Source organism: Fragaria vesca, linkage group LG6 (genome assembly GCF_000184155.1).
Source record: "Fragaria vesca subsp. vesca linkage group LG6, FraVesHawaii_1.0, whole genome shotgun sequence".
NCBI classification, from domain to species: Eukaryota; Viridiplantae; Streptophyta; class Magnoliopsida; order Rosales; family Rosaceae; genus Fragaria; species Fragaria vesca.
Genome location: NC_020496.1, coordinates 16,479,453 through 16,494,434, shown reverse-complemented (window position 1 = coordinate 16,494,434; position 14,982 = coordinate 16,479,453). Strand labels below are relative to the sequence as shown.

The 14,982-nt window shown below is 38.0% G+C and overlaps 2 protein-coding genes and 1 non-coding gene across 3 annotated transcripts; 1 reads left to right on the top strand and 2 right to left on the bottom strand.

Annotated features, from left to right (window-relative positions):
- The first annotated feature begins 591 nt into the window (after positions 1–591).
- Positions 592–3,290, top strand: LOC101296401. Its single transcript, XM_004303177.1, has 3 exons — positions 592–906; positions 2,364–2,695; positions 2,786–3,290. The coding sequence occupies exons 1-3, from the start codon at positions 807–809 to the stop codon at positions 2,990–2,992; spliced, it is 639 nt and encodes a 212-aa protein (XP_004303225.1). The 5' UTR covers positions 592–806; the 3' UTR covers positions 2,993–3,290.
- Positions 3,291–3,678: 388 nt separating this feature from the next.
- On the bottom strand, positions 3,679–7,428 carry LOC101296120. The gene is made up of 6 exons (XM_004303176.1): positions 7,156–7,428; positions 6,796–7,050; positions 6,537–6,710; positions 6,302–6,408; positions 5,235–5,557; positions 3,679–4,283 (listed from the first exon to the last, which is right to left on the bottom strand). Exons 1-6 carry the CDS (start codon positions 7,276–7,278, stop codon positions 3,727–3,729), a joined length of 1,539 nt encoding a protein of 512 aa, XP_004303224.1. The 5' UTR covers positions 7,279–7,428; the 3' UTR covers positions 3,679–3,726.
- Positions 7,429–8,977: 1,549 nt separating this feature from the next.
- LOC101295926 lies at positions 8,978–11,794 on the bottom strand. Its single transcript, XR_184934.1, has 2 exons — positions 11,769–11,794; positions 8,978–9,743 (listed from the first exon to the last, which is right to left on the bottom strand). It is a non-coding gene; the product is annotated as an uncharacterized LOC101295926 (transcript).
- Between the last annotated feature and the right edge of the window lie 3,188 nt (positions 11,795–14,982).

Below are 14,982 nucleotides of genomic sequence, written 5' to 3'. Positions count from 1 at the left end.
GAGAGAGGCTGGGTTATGGTAGAGATTGAAAGATTCAGTTTTTACTGTGGTTTTGATTTTTGTGTCGTTAACGATCGTTTGTGAGTCCGTTAGCACATGTGACTGGTTTAAGTGCACCATGATGTACTGAATCCGCTCCGAAGATATATCCACAATTTTTTAAAAAATCTTAGTTGACAGTTTGACACATTTCTTTGTTGACGGTAACATTTGATGCTAGTCGAACCCACGAGTTGTAAATGTTGCTTCAAAGCACTATCCACTATGCTAAAGGGGACCATCTAGTTGACACGTTTCTATTTACCAAAAAGTGTCGAGAAAAATGCTCATACCCCTGAGCATATACTCCCCTCTCCGGCTCTCCATAGTCCATGAGAAACTGGTCAACTTTTAGAAAACCAAAGGAGGAGTTGAAAAACACAAGCAATAGAAAAACAAGTAACCCACGTTAACACCCCTCATAAAATACATAATTAAGAGAGTATTAAACTTTGCAATTATTTATAACAACTACACATGCAAGAAAATGACATGGACCCAGAAAGAGACAACTGTTTGCCTTAATTCTGCCACCAAATGCCAAATCTCACCCTTGTTGTAATCATCGTTCATCTTTGCCTTTTTCATCAGAGCTCTCGGTGAGAACTTGAAGCCAAAAAGCTATAAAAGCTGTGAAACAAAAGTACAAAACACAACCCCTCTTATCTTTTTGTTGTAGAGAGAGACCTTGATGCTGAATTGATCACAGGGGAAAGTTGGGTTTTGGAGGTCTTTGATCAAGTCTTGTTAGTTTGATCTCTTTCCGCATGGAGAACCAGAACGGAGATAAGAAGGTTGATGGAGCTCTGGAGGGGTTTGCTCCTGTCTCTTCCACTAGAATTGATTGGAAACCCAGAAAGAGATCAGGTACTCTTTAGTTAGCTTGCACCCTTTTACTTTCCTATCTCTCTTCTCATGAATTGAAACAACTTCAGCTTGATTTGTGAATTGTGATGCCTGCATGATTAATTAGGCCATTAGGGCAATACCCAAGTACAAAATTATGTAAATCTTAGTAGCTAACAGCTGGATGCCTTCGAGTTTTTGAAGCTGGTATGTTTCTTAAACATTTGTGCCTTAATTTTAGATTTTTAGAAAATTATCGATCAATTCAGCTGAATTGTGCTGTAATTCCCCTTGATATGATCATTGTTTGGAAGACTTGTTGGGTCTCAAGAGAGAGACGTAAAAACGTTTGTTGTGAGTTGCTCTGACTTTGCTCGTACGTTACTATACTGGGTTTGGTTGGCATGAATTGCCCCTCTCATTATTATATGCATTCCTTTTAAATAAATAACAATAATAATTATAATTATAATTTTGGCCTATAAACTTCACGTGCTCAAAAGGTTAATCTTGGTGATCTTCAATTGTAGTCATTGTGTTTTTCATTTTTAATTTATTTGAATGGAGAAATGATATTTCATTGCCATCATAAAACTTAGAATAAATGTTTTTCTTTTAACAATGGTATTTCAATGTACTCAATGTGATTTTGTGCACCATCTAATAGTTTTCATCCAATATTTAATTTTGTCACACATAATGATAGTGTGTATCGATGAGAATGCATTTGATCTTGCTGCTATTTTTATTTTCTCTGGAACTTTCTGTATGGTTCAACTATTGTCACCTAATAATTGGCTTCCAGGATTCAACCAATTCTTTGGAAACAAACATGAAAATATCAAGATTATGATTGTTTATATGGGCATATAACTGCTGCTGTAAAAGCTGTTTATGATGAGGACTCTTTACCAACCTTTCAAATTATGATATTTTCCTTGTTTTTTTTTTTGTTTTTTCCGCTACTGTTTATTGACAAAGTTTCTAATTACCCTATTTGGACATAATTATAAATTCCTAAATGACACCTTCAAAAGACGCTACTATAGTACTATTGGTTTGATATGGCCAGGAATTCAGGGCTTCATATCACTCCAATGCATATATATCACATAGTAATGCCAGTAATATGCCAATAGCTAGGTCATTTCTGGATATTGGCTGCAACGGAATTGTAACCATCCTGATTGATGACTGGTTATTTCTAGTTTGAGTCGGGAGTATTGACTGGCTATGTGGGCTTTCAATCGAAAATAATTCTAATTGGTTCTAGTATAGGGTTGCCACACTTTCTTTTGGCTGATGTGTTGTTGTACTTCACATTTTAACCCTTGCATTTCTTCCTTAACACTAACAACATAGTATACATTCACTGGTGTTCTAAATACTAACATATTAGTGCCTTCAATATTTACTGTACAAATGTGCCGCAATTCTCTAATTCGACAAGCACTAGAGTGGTAACTTGTTTCTAACAGCTGGCGGGAGGACTATAGAGAAGGTAACAGAGGACACTGCTAACAATGCTCCCAACAAACAGGAAGAGCACACCGAGCCCGATGAGGATATGCTTCAGGACTCAACTGCAGCTCCTGAGCTGTCAGAGCGTCGAAAGGCTCTGTTTGAACCCTTAGAACCTACGATGAATAGCAATGGGAAACGGCCATCAGCTGAGTCCTTACTTCCTCCTCCTGACTTTGATTCCTCGAGCTATCCCAAAGGGTGGCTGATTGGAAAAAAGCGAAAGCTGGTTAATGTTGATGTGGTTGAGAAAATGAGGCGGATTGCCATTCAGGAAATGAACAGAAAGGTGTCATTTCCAAATACCTCACTCGCCTCATCTCCAATCAAGTAGATAGAATGTGCAACATACATAACCATTATTCATTTTGTTTTCCAGGATAGGGAAATTGATGGGCTAAACGAGCAATTGGAGGAGGATGTAAGGTGCCTAGAACACTTGCAACTGCAGCTCCTGCAAGAACGAAGCAAACGTGGAGAAGTAGAAAGAGAGAATGCAATGCTGCAAGACCAGGTTACCATGCTTATGGACATGTTGCAGGAAGATGGCAATGTGGGTGATGACGAAGGCCCTGCTGAACCTTGATTGTCTATTTTGTTGTGCTTGTTTCTTTATTCTTTAATTTGTACATTTTCTCCGAGACAGTAGGTGCGTAACACATGCATATATATACTGGTGTGGTCTGCTAGTGCTAGTCAATTGTCTTGAATTTACATACAAAATCTGGTACTCGCAAGAATACACAGTCGTCAAATGTTATAGATCTATATATATCTTGAATTGGTTTTCTTAGAACAGAATTTACAGTCGTCAAATGTTATAGATCTATATATATCTTGAATTGGTTTTCTTAGAACAGAATTTACAGCGAGTTGCTATCTTGAGAACATATATCCCACCAATACTTCTTTTGCATCCAGATATTTCATCACAATCTGTCCCCGAAAAAAGTATTATCATTTGTAGTATGCTGAGCTTGAAGTAATATGCTGCGCGAAAGTAGATTTATTTTTCCAGGAAAAAAATATACACAGTAATTCATCACTTGACTCTCAATTTATTGTGTTTACACACAAAGGTAGAACAAAACGCACCACTAATATCAAGCCTATTAGCACTTGCAACTTGCAAGGTGCAGCTTAAGCAACTTTCAGGACTCTTCATCAACATACATTTCTGAACCCCTAAGCTGCAGGCGTTTTAGTATCTACCCTCCTGACTACTGTATCCACAGACAGTTTAACAATATCAGATCTCTATGCTTTTTTACAAGTCTTGGATGGTAAGTGATCACTACGTAGCTTTGGTATATATAGTTCTCACGAAAAATTAAAAAGAAACTGGGGAAGAGATGCTATCCTAGGCATATTAAGAAGAAACTCCCCAAATGAATCCCGCCTTGGGATTCCTAGTTGTGTATCATCCGAAGCGTCAGTGCTCTCGACCTTGGGTGTAACAAACCCTTCTCCAATCTTACTCTGGTAACCTGATGCGGAAGCGGAGTTGGTTTCAGCCATTCTCCCATCATCCCTCCTAGCATGCAAGTTTTGTGCAGTAGGATCCTTCTGCAGAAGGCAACAAAGGGAGTTGACCCTTGACATGAGGGACTGCTCATCAGATGGTAAAGTGAGTTGGGAGTCATTGAACAAGTATTGAGTAATCTCCTCTAGAATGTTGCTGCTAGGTTGCTCCTTTCCAGCAAACACGGGAGTGCCAGACATCTTTTCCGTGATGCAGTGTCCAATGTGGTTTACAAAGTCGCTCACTGACATTGACGAGCGAAGTCCAGGAACTTTGATTTGATCAAAGTTGCTTGGTATCTTTGAGATTCCGGCTCCAAGGTTCCCCTTCTGTGCCATCACAGTGGTGTCCATTACTGTATAGAAAGAGACCAAGTCATTATAGATGCGATGAAATCCACAACAAAAATTATACCAAAAAACAGAAATACCTGAAATTCTTCAACACATACATGAAATAAAAAACCATGGCTTCATAGTTTTATAATGCAATATTAACAGCTCTACAATTCTATGCAGCATAATGGAACAGAAAACATAACAAAACACATGCCAAAAAAGAAAAATGTTTGCAACATTCCCCTGCCACAACTCCATTGGGACAAACTTCTGTCCGATATGAAGAAATCCCAACACTTAATTTTCTTGGTTTTCTTTTGCTTTTTTTGGCTTTCTTGAATCCAAATTATAAGAAACAAATGACCTTCTCCCAAATGCTTAAATCGATAACAATGGACCCATCACTGTACATCATACTGAACATATCAATACTTATTATACTCCCACTCTCCTGGATGTTCCAGCCAATAATAAACTTCAATGAAAGACTAGAAGATTTTCCGATTTACATCAAATATTTCAGACAGTATAGTTTTTATGCCATGTTATACTGCCGTGGATGCCACAAGCTTAAAGCAAAGAAGATTTAACAAAATATGCCAAGTTTAATACACCAGATACTACCATCAAGGAACCTCGAGGCTCATTTTCATTTATAACAGGCACCTCCATACTGCTACATGTATCTAAGTCCAGCAAAATCCTAGAATACAGCCCATTACTAAGAGTAAGGCCGCTATTGCTAGTCATGAAATGACGACCACAAGCACAATTTAACTCCACAATGATCTGTGATAGCTATATGATAGTAAACATACAATCTTCAGCTAAAGTATATAAGTTGGAAAACCATGTAAGATTAGTCAAGATAAAGGCCAATTGACATAGTATCAGAGATTAACTATAAAGAGATGGATATTAGTTAGTTGTGTGCTATTAAATAGCAATTCAAGGCCTACATAGTTTACCTGAGATAGACGAAGAAATTTCCCGGGGATAATTTTCAGGAGCTCTACCAGCAAATTCTTCATTTCTAGATGAGGACGAATGAGTTCCAGAAGGTGATGCAGAACCCTGCAACCCAAATATGGGTCCATCTTCATGCTTAGAACAAATCTGATGTCTATATTCATCAGTGTCACTTGTTCCTGGAACTCTGGTTTCAAAGAACGGAGATTCTAACACAATCTCTGGCTGTTGGCTCAAAAAGTTGAGACGAGGGTCACATTGAATAAGCTTTTCAAAATGCTTGCCAAAAAGCAAGCCATGTGGACACTGGAGGAAGTGTCGCCTGGAACAGAATAAAAGACCAAATTAGGATAAAACTCTAGAATATACAGAAGAAGAAAAAAATTAGTAAACAGCATGAATAATGAGTTCCAACCCCTAGACAATGTCTTTACAACTTTACTGGGCAAAACACAACCATATACAAGGTAAACTTCTATAGAAGTCTTTGACTTAGCAATCAAGACCATGTCACAACTCACAACCATGTGGATGCATGTGGGGATGTTATCTATATGCACTTGAACTTGCCTATCTGTTCCCAGCATGCAGTTTTTTTTCTTTTTAAAAAGAAACAGTATTTTGCGTAGTATGTAGTTTTCATACACCTATTTTTATGAACTGTCCTCTCCTTGACATACTAAAAGTCTAAAACAGTTGTTTTCATTAAATGCCTAGTGAATAGTGTGTACTGTAGACTAGCCAGATGTTAAGAGGGTTGTTCCAACATGTGTTGTACATTGGCTGGGAGGAGATGATACCCTTTACGATTTCTAAGATATAGCCGAAAATCTAAAAGTTGCATTATTGCAAGAGAAGAACTCAGGAGACTATTTTACCCTCTCATTTTCTGAAATAAATAACATGTTGAACTCGGTGAATAATCTTGTACTTTGTCACAAGGTTGTTATAATATTTAAACGGTCATCATACCTAAGGCCACTGGTGTTCAATACAAAACTAACACGAAAAACCATTGAGAATTCATTTGACAAGAAAAAAAAGACTACAATGTTAGATAACTAACCTGTTTATGCTAGCTTGCCCATCAGTAAAATCTGTTGTTGCCTGCCACAAGGTATGCTTTCTAGGTTGTGGATTCGTCTCCCTAAAGAAAAGAGGCGGCCTAGCAAGCTGCACCAAAAAAGATTACAATATCTCAGTATCAACTCAATCATATATAATGCATAATAGCAAATGTGGAGGACTCTGCCGGTTTTCAATTCAAGAAAAAACAACACTAACGTGAATAAGTAAATTACCACGACATCCAAAGTGGCCGGTCCATCATCAGGGTAGTTGGCCTTGATAGCCACAACATCTGACCACTGAATTTCCATCTTGTTCTTGAGACTACCATCAAGAACCTCCCACACAAGCTTATGCTTTGCGAAGTAACATTTCGCCACCAAATCCCCTTCGTGTTTAGACTTATACTGCAACATAATCACTTCCAAATTTCACACCAAACATAACAGAAACTTAAAATACCGAAAATTCATAAGAAATCGAGTGTTATACCTCCCAAGTCCCAATCCTTAGCAGCGAAGCCGGAAAGTTCATGGCCTTGAGTTTATCAGTAGCACCAGAACCAGCAGCTCCCTTGTGATTTTTCTTGCCCAATTTAACAGCCTTCTGCTGTGTTAGCCTCATCTGTATCAAATCCAAAAGCGACGGACTCTTCCTCAGCTGCAACCCCAGCGGGCTCGGCTCCTCCAGCGGATCATATCCCAGCGGCGCAACCGCACACGTGGCACCTCCTGAACCCCACTGCTCCTGCACAACACCACAAATCAAAATCAAAAGCAATAAAACGACTGCGTTTTGTTGCTAGCAAATCAAAATTACGATGAAATCAGTTTGAAATGAAAATGAATTTACCAGAGACGAGGAGTCGAGTTTGGGCCGTTTTTGAAGCGGAGCGATTTCGGAGTCATGGAACGACTCGTCGTCGACGTCGAACTTCACCGTCACCTTCTTCCTCGGAGCCATGAGCTGAACCATTCTATTCAAATCGTTCACAACAAAAGCGAGTCACGACTCAGCCACAAAAAAGCAAACAAACAAAGCTTTTCCAAACTCAGCCACCGAGTTGACTCAGCGTTCTTCCCAAAAAATCCAAATCGTACGAATTTCGCGTCAACGAAAACAACCTCCGGTTGGGCCGCGCTGCCTCTTATATATAAGAGAGGAAGAGGCGCACGCGATCGAAACTCCCGGGCGGTTACTTGTCACGTGCGGTGCACGGGCGCCAGCCACGTGAGATTTACGTAATTATCCCTGTACCGTCTACGGCGCGACGGCGAATACGAGTCGGCTGAATTGTCGTGTTGCGGCCACGTGGGGGTGTTTTGGATAATGGAAAATGTGGGACCGGCGACTAGGCGAAGGTTCTGGGAGGGGTAATTTGACGCGTCAGAATTGGGGTCTGTCGACGTGGAGTTGTGGATAAGGTTGTGACCTATTTTTCAATTTCTTCCTTTTATTTTTCTTTTTGGTAATGGATAATTTAGAAAAATCAGAAATGGATTGTGGATATTTGCTTTTGTAAAACGACAAGAGGATAGTTTAATTTATTTTGACCGAGTATGGTAAGCTCATGTTAATTTCGACGGCCAAGGTAAGACCACAGTCGCGTACAGCTTAGAGTGACTAGGAATAAGCTCAACTGGACAACTGGTACACACTTTCTAAGGTGGGCGGGTCTTTCATTCACACTCGCTATCTCACTCTCTCCTAGCAACTGTGTGACCACAAAAATTTCCCAAGGCAACTAGGAAACTAGTTTTCCCAACACCTGGACTACCACCTAATACTGGAATGCATAAAACGGTTGGGAATGTTAAAAGAGGAAGAAATGAAACAAAGAGAAGAATAACTCATAAGCGGCATACATAGGGGACAATTACCAATTACCAGGTTTAAGACGCTACTAAGCTCGTAGAATACACAATGCATTTCTCCAGGTGGTTGGTGCCAAAATCCCAAAATTATCAGCATCACAATTCTCAGAAATACAAGGCAACAGACTTAGCAATATCCCCAACAATATTTGACTTCTTCGTTGGAACCTCAGGTTGGGCGAAATCCCTTGAGTGGCAACAATTTCTTACATGAACTTACAAGTTACAATGCAACAATATCATCAATATCCCTAACACTATTGCTTCAATTAGTTCTTTTCCGGGACCTCAGATTAAACAAAATGACTTGACTTACATTCCTAAGAATCCAAATCTTTGCATATTGATTAAAATAATAACGGGGCAACTTTACGAAAGAGCAATTCCGACTACACTTTCCAAGCTTGGCATGGCTTTTTATCAAAAAAAAAAAAAAAAAAAAAGGACTTTAGAAACTTTGTATATCTCTAATAGAAGATTCTCATGACCGATACCCATATCTTTAAATCTCAAAGGATCAATCTCAACTACTCTTTCCAAGCTCACTGCTTTAATAAACTTTGTATATCTCTACTTGAAAATTCTCATGTCATATATCCATATGTTTAAAACTCAAAGGACCAATACCAATTACTCTTTCCAAGCTCACTGCTGCGGAAAGTTGGGATCTCTCTAGTAACAATTTCTCAAGTCAAACACTCTTATTTCTATGTAATAGACAAACTTACAAAGTTAAATAAATTGTGGCAAAGTAACAGTCAGCTGTATGGTGTAATTCCACCATTTGATAAAGGCAACATATACTAAAATAGGATGTAAACCTGAGAGAAGAAAGGAAGATGGCATATCCCTCAGGAATGCTTGATTTCCGTCATGGGCAGCTAATACACTAAAAAATGGTACTTCAACCACAACAAAAGAGGGAGCACCAATCTTCGAATTGAAATTTAATCTATGTCTATCCCTCAGATTACAATATTTTTTGCATCAGTAGGATATATGGCATTATCCATGTAAATTTACCTTCTCTAACAAGCGTAGACAAATCGAAAAGCAACGTGTAAACCGAAGGCAACAACGTATAAACTGAAGGCATCGTATTCATCGAAGGCAACATATGAACCGAAGGCAACATATAAACCGAGGGCGTATAAACTAAAGGCATCGTATTAATCGAAGGCAACATATAAATCAAAAGGCAATATATGAATCGCCAGCAGCTTATAAACCGGAAGCAACATATGAATCGAAGGCAGCCTATCAATTGAAGGCAACGTATAAATCAAATTTAGATTATATGTATTCGAAATTTGTGAACAAAACCAAAGGTAACATATGAATCAAATCAAAGGCAATGTAATATGAAATGGTAAACCATTGATGTGATCTAGTGACTGTAAATGGAATTAGAAGTAATTACTTACTGGTAGGGGCACCATCATGGCTTATTGTTTTCCCCACTGTTTGAAGTGGAAACAGGTTCTGCATCATAAGATTTAAAAGATACTAGGAAGCCAACTGGTAGATATTAATATGCTTGAGTTCAACCCCAGCTGAACCTGCATACTGCATTTTCTTTTATCAGTAGGACTTTATAGTATTTGCTGCTCAACATGCATAGAAATGAAGAAATACACAGATTTAATGTATTATAAAATTAAAAGCAGATGTAAGGCAACATGCATAAAATCCAAATAACACTATGGAATGAACTTTCTTTAGTAATTTCAAAGTCAGCTTTGTCTCTATACTATATGTTGATCTATGTTAGATCAAGAGTTTAGTGGTTTAGGGGAGGGAAGTAGGTCTTAAGTCCTAATCAATGGACAGAGGTCAAATAATTCTCTTGAAGCTCCTCCTCTTCAACCAAAGTGTAAAAAAACTTTATATGTTGAGGGAATCTAAGAGTTCCTTCAAACAATCACTATCTGGATAAAAAAATCACTTGTCATAGACTCATAGTGATGCAATTTCACCATTAAATCTAAGAGCTGTTGGAAAGAGGTAAAAGCTCAACCAAAACACTAAATCAGTCCTCCGTTATTGAGACACATAATCATGGACAGATACAGAACATGTGGTTCTCATCATCATGAAAACAACGGAGGTGAAATGACACCCATTTTCCGTAGTTTGGCTGTCGTCACCTTGATAGTAAATTCAGTAAATTGAACCACTTCATAAAACAACTAGATGCCAACACTATGAGATGCTTGTATTTCTATATTCGTTGACGTTTATGAGACCAAAGAATATCAACATGCAGAACTTTAGTGTTTTACACAAAGAAAAGTTAACAGGAAGATTAAGAAAGGGAGAAAGCAAACCCAAGACAGAACCTTTGTCTCTGACAAGTATTCAGTTCGAGTGGTCTAAATGGTTCAAGAGTGAAGACCAACCACCAGTTTCCAACTGGCAGAATCTCCTTAACATGAACTACAAGCCAACAATCTAAGCAGTAACCCCAACAGTACTGCATAATGACTTCTTTGTTGGAATCTCAAGTTAGGCAAAATCACTTGAGTGACAACAATTTTATTACATGATCTAATAAGGCACAACCTCAGCAATATCCTCAACAGTATTTCCTCAGGTTATCTAAGTGATTGTGGATAACCTGAGGTCCCAAAAAGAGCCCAGTAATGAAAAAACTTTGCAGATTGATTAAAATTACAGGGACAACATTTTGAAAGATCAAACCCCACTACTCTTTCCAAACTAACTGCTTCAGAAACTTTGTATGACTTATAAAAAAGTTCACATGGTTAAGGTTGGAATGAAACTAAAGGCAGGTTATATGACTTGAGAAATTGTAAACAAAACCAAACGCAACGTGTCAATCAAAGGCAACCTATCAATTGAAGTCAATATAAATCAAATTCAGGTTATAGGACTTTAGAAATTGTGATCAAAACCAAAGGCAACCTATCAATCAAATTGAATGGAAGTACTATCAAATGGTAAAACCATTGATGTGATCATATATTGATATAGGATGGCAACATCAGAGAAGAAGGGAAGATGGCATATCCCTTAACAATGCTTGATCTATGCCTGACAGCACTAATAAAATAAATATTGGTTACTCAAAAGAGATAGCACCAATTTACTACAAATTTGCATCATTGGAATACGCCATTAACTCTGTGAATTTACTCTCTTTCTCTCTCTCTAATAAGCACAGAGAAATCGAAGAAAACGTATTAACCGAAGGTAATGTATAAACGAAGGTAACAAATAGACAGAAGGCAACATATACAGCTAAGGCAACCTATACAATGAAGACAACGTATAAACCTAATTAAGGATTTATAGGCTACGTATAAATTGAAGGCAACCTGTCAAATGGGTTTATTGATCTGGTCATAGTGTCACTTGATACCTAAAACTGAGGCTGTGGCATAACCATAATTTGAAACCACCACCGCAAATACTAATCCATCTGTAGTTGAATTAAGCAAACAAAAGTATCATACCCAAGATCAAAATCCCAAAGAATCAAGAGGTAGCCTTTGTGGAATTCAATTCACCGCAATGGAGATGTTAGCAATGAATATAACAGTACATCAGGTAACAAAAAACACCACATACCTGCTCAAACAAATTGATCCTCGCAATGTTGTGACCAGAAAATTTTCCCAAAGCAACTACCAAACTAGTTTTCCCAACACCTGGATTACCTTCTGATACTGGAATGCATAAAACAAAGTGTTAAAGAGGAAGAAATGAAACAAGGAGAAAAACTCGACAGAAACTCATAAGAGGCATAGAGGGGACAATTACCAAGTTTAAGAAGTTGCAAAGCTCGTAGAATACACATTGCATTTCTCCTGGTGGGGTTGGTGCCAAAATCTTAAAACCATCAACATCACCATTATCAGAAACACAAGGCGACAATCTTATCAGTATCCCCAAAAATATTGCATCAATGACTTCTTTGTTGGAACCTCAAGTTGGGCAAAATCATTTGAATGGAAACAATTTTACACGAACTTACAATACAACAATCAGTCAGGTTCTGAAGAGGACGTGCGTGAAATAACAATTGTGCGGACTGAACAACGTCAGCCGTTGGATGTCACAACTAACATCCAATGGTTCTCCTCGGTCAACATGTGCAAGTTGGAGTTTATCCACTCCTTTTTGTTCTTCTGTAAACAACTTCATCCACATGGCTCTTCTCTTCTCTTCTCCTTTAGCTCTCTCTCTGGAATTATCGATTTAGAACCACCATAAAACCACCAACTCATCTCAAACGAGTGATCATGCTAGCCATTAGAAAGGTATTTTCTTTTCGTTTTCCTTCTTTTCTCTAGGTTAGCACTGATCTTCTCAAGTGTTTCCCACAATTTCACCGATCATGAATGAAAGCAATAAGCTTTCTCCATGGAGTTTTGATCTCAATTTCACAATCCAGGGGCCTACTAATCCTACTATGAACGCGGCTGTATATAACCCACCAATGTTCTTCAGCAGCTTTGTTTCTTCTTCGATCCTCTTCTCTTTCTTCCCTCTCATGATTCATTTCATTCACTTAGATTAACAGCTCAAACCTGACATTAATCCAAACCCATCTTCTAAAAAATTCTATTGTTTCTCCCAAATTTTGATTTGTTAAATGAATACCCAAATTTGATTAAGAGGGAAATAGCTCAGATTTTGCAGATAAGAGATTTTTTTCAACATTAGTAATAGATTCTCTAATGTGTTGTTTTGAATCGTAGATGGCTTGAAATCGAAAAGCAACATACAATCTTCTTCACTCTGTAATTTGGTATTTGAAGAGGAGAGGAGAGAAGAGAAGAGAAGAGAGACACAGACAGAGATAAGAGAAAGAAAAAGCCCGAGAGACAAATGGAAACCAAAACCGAGTAACATCGTCCGATCTCAATATTGAAATCCAACGGCTGACGTTGTTCAGCCCGCACAATTGTTATTTCACGCACGTCCTCTTCAGAACCTGACTGATACAACAATATCAACGATATCCCCAACACTATTGCCTCAATTAGTTCATTTTCGGGACCTTAGATTCAACAAAATCACTTGACTTGTTACATTCTGAATCCAGATCTTTACAGATTGATTAAAATAACAACCGGGCTGCTTTTACGGAAAAGCAATTTCGACTACTCTTCCAAGCTCACTGCTTCAGAAACTTTGTATATCTCGAATAGAAAATTCTCATGACAGATACCTATATTTTTATATCTCTAAGGATCAATCCCAACTACTCTTTCCAAGCACACTGCTTTAGAAACTTTCTATATCTCGACTTTTTAATTCTCATGTTAGATACCCATAAGTTTAAACCTCAAAGCTCACTGAACCCTACTCTTTCCAAGCTCACTGCTGCAGAAAATTTGTATCTTTCTAGTAACAATGTCTCTAGTCAAATATTCTTATTTCTAAGTGATCAATAGGCAACATTGAATCAATTGTTACAAAGTAACAATCTCGGGTCACGGCAACTAGACCACAATAAGATGGCAACACAAGAGATAAGAGAGGGAGATGGCATATCCCTCAGCGATGATTAATATCCGTCCTTGACAAAAATAATTCAATAAAATTGGTACTTCAACCTCAACAATAGAAGAAGCACTAATTTTCAAATTTAAATGTAATGTGTTGCCCCCTCAAATTACAATATTCTTTGCATCATTGGGATATATGCCATTATCCCTGTAAATATACTCTAACAAGCATAGCTCGAAAGCAACGTACATACCGTAGGCATCGTACAAACCGAAGGCAGCGTATAAACAGAAAGCAGCCTATTAACTGAAGGCAACGTAAAATCAAAGACAACAGAGAAATCGCCAGCAACTTATAAACCGACATATTAATCAAAGGCATCCTATCAATTAAAGGCAACATGTAAATCACCAGCAACTTATAAACCGACATATTAATCGAAGACAACCTCTCAAGTAAAGACAGTGTATAAGTTTAATTCAGATTAATATGACATGATAAACTGTTAAGAAACCCCCCTGAAGGTGCTATTTATATATATACTGGCCAGAATTCCATTATTCTTCCGCTTCTTGCTCCATGGAATCTGCAAATCATGTTGCTTTATCAAGTAAAACCAGACTCTCCATGTAAGTTTCAATACATGTGTACCCTAGATCTGTATAAATTCCAAAAATCCAATTTATGTTTTTCTTCGGATCATGAAGGACTATCTCTAAGACCCCAAAACCCTTGTTACCCGAAATTTTGGGGTGAGAAAATCAATGGTGGATCCATGACTCCACCACACCATACTCTCTCATAACCCATACACTGCAACACTTATGTCAACTATCATAGTGTTGCACAGCAAGGGAGTTGCCAACAACTGAAATGATTGGCACATCAGAAGCCAAGTCCTTTAGCAGTTTATCTCATGTTAAAACTTTTAATAGAGACATCAATTCCCAAAACAACATTGCAAAAGCTTCTCCTTTCTTAGAATACGTTATGAATCGGATAAACCCATTAACAAAAACCTGAGACGACATTCTTGGAGCAATCTCATACTTGGGAGAAGCTGCAGCAATGCTTTTCCAAGACCCTGAATTGAGCGAGTAGAACTCAACTTGGGCTCAAACTTACATGCTTATAAAGACGTTCCTTGATGAATGATGACCAGCAAATTGGCATTCTAATATACTTCTCCTGGATAAATATATATCCAGATACAATGTCTATCTGATTTGTAATATAAATTCAAGGGCAATGAACCAATTCCAATGATGCAGATTTTTTGCATCATTGGGATTTATGTCATTATCCCTGTACATATACTCTCTCTAAC

Coding starts and splice junctions, on each gene's coding strand:
- LOC101296401 (XM_004303177.1), top strand. CDS start 807: ATGGAGAACCAGAACGGAGATAAGAAGGTTGATGGAGCTCTGGAGGGG. Junction 907..2,363: donor GAAACCCAGAAAGAGATCAG/GTACTCTTTAGT, acceptor TGTTTCTAACAG/CTGGCGGGAGGACTATAGAG. Junction 2,696..2,785: donor TTCAGGAAATGAACAGAAAG/GTGTCATTTCCA, acceptor TTTGTTTTCCAG/GATAGGGAAATTGATGGGCT.
- LOC101296120 (XM_004303176.1), bottom strand. CDS start 7,278: ATGGTTCAGCTCATGGCTCCGAGGAAGAAGGTGACGGTGAAGTTCGAC. Junction 7,051..7,155: donor AACTCGACTCCTCGTCTCTG/GTAAATTCATTT, acceptor GGTGTTGTGCAG/GAGCAGTGGGGTTCAGGAGG. Junction 6,409..6,536: donor CGGCCACTTTGGATGTCGTG/GTAATTTACTTA, acceptor TTTTTGGTGCAG/CTTGCTAGGCCGCCTCTTTT.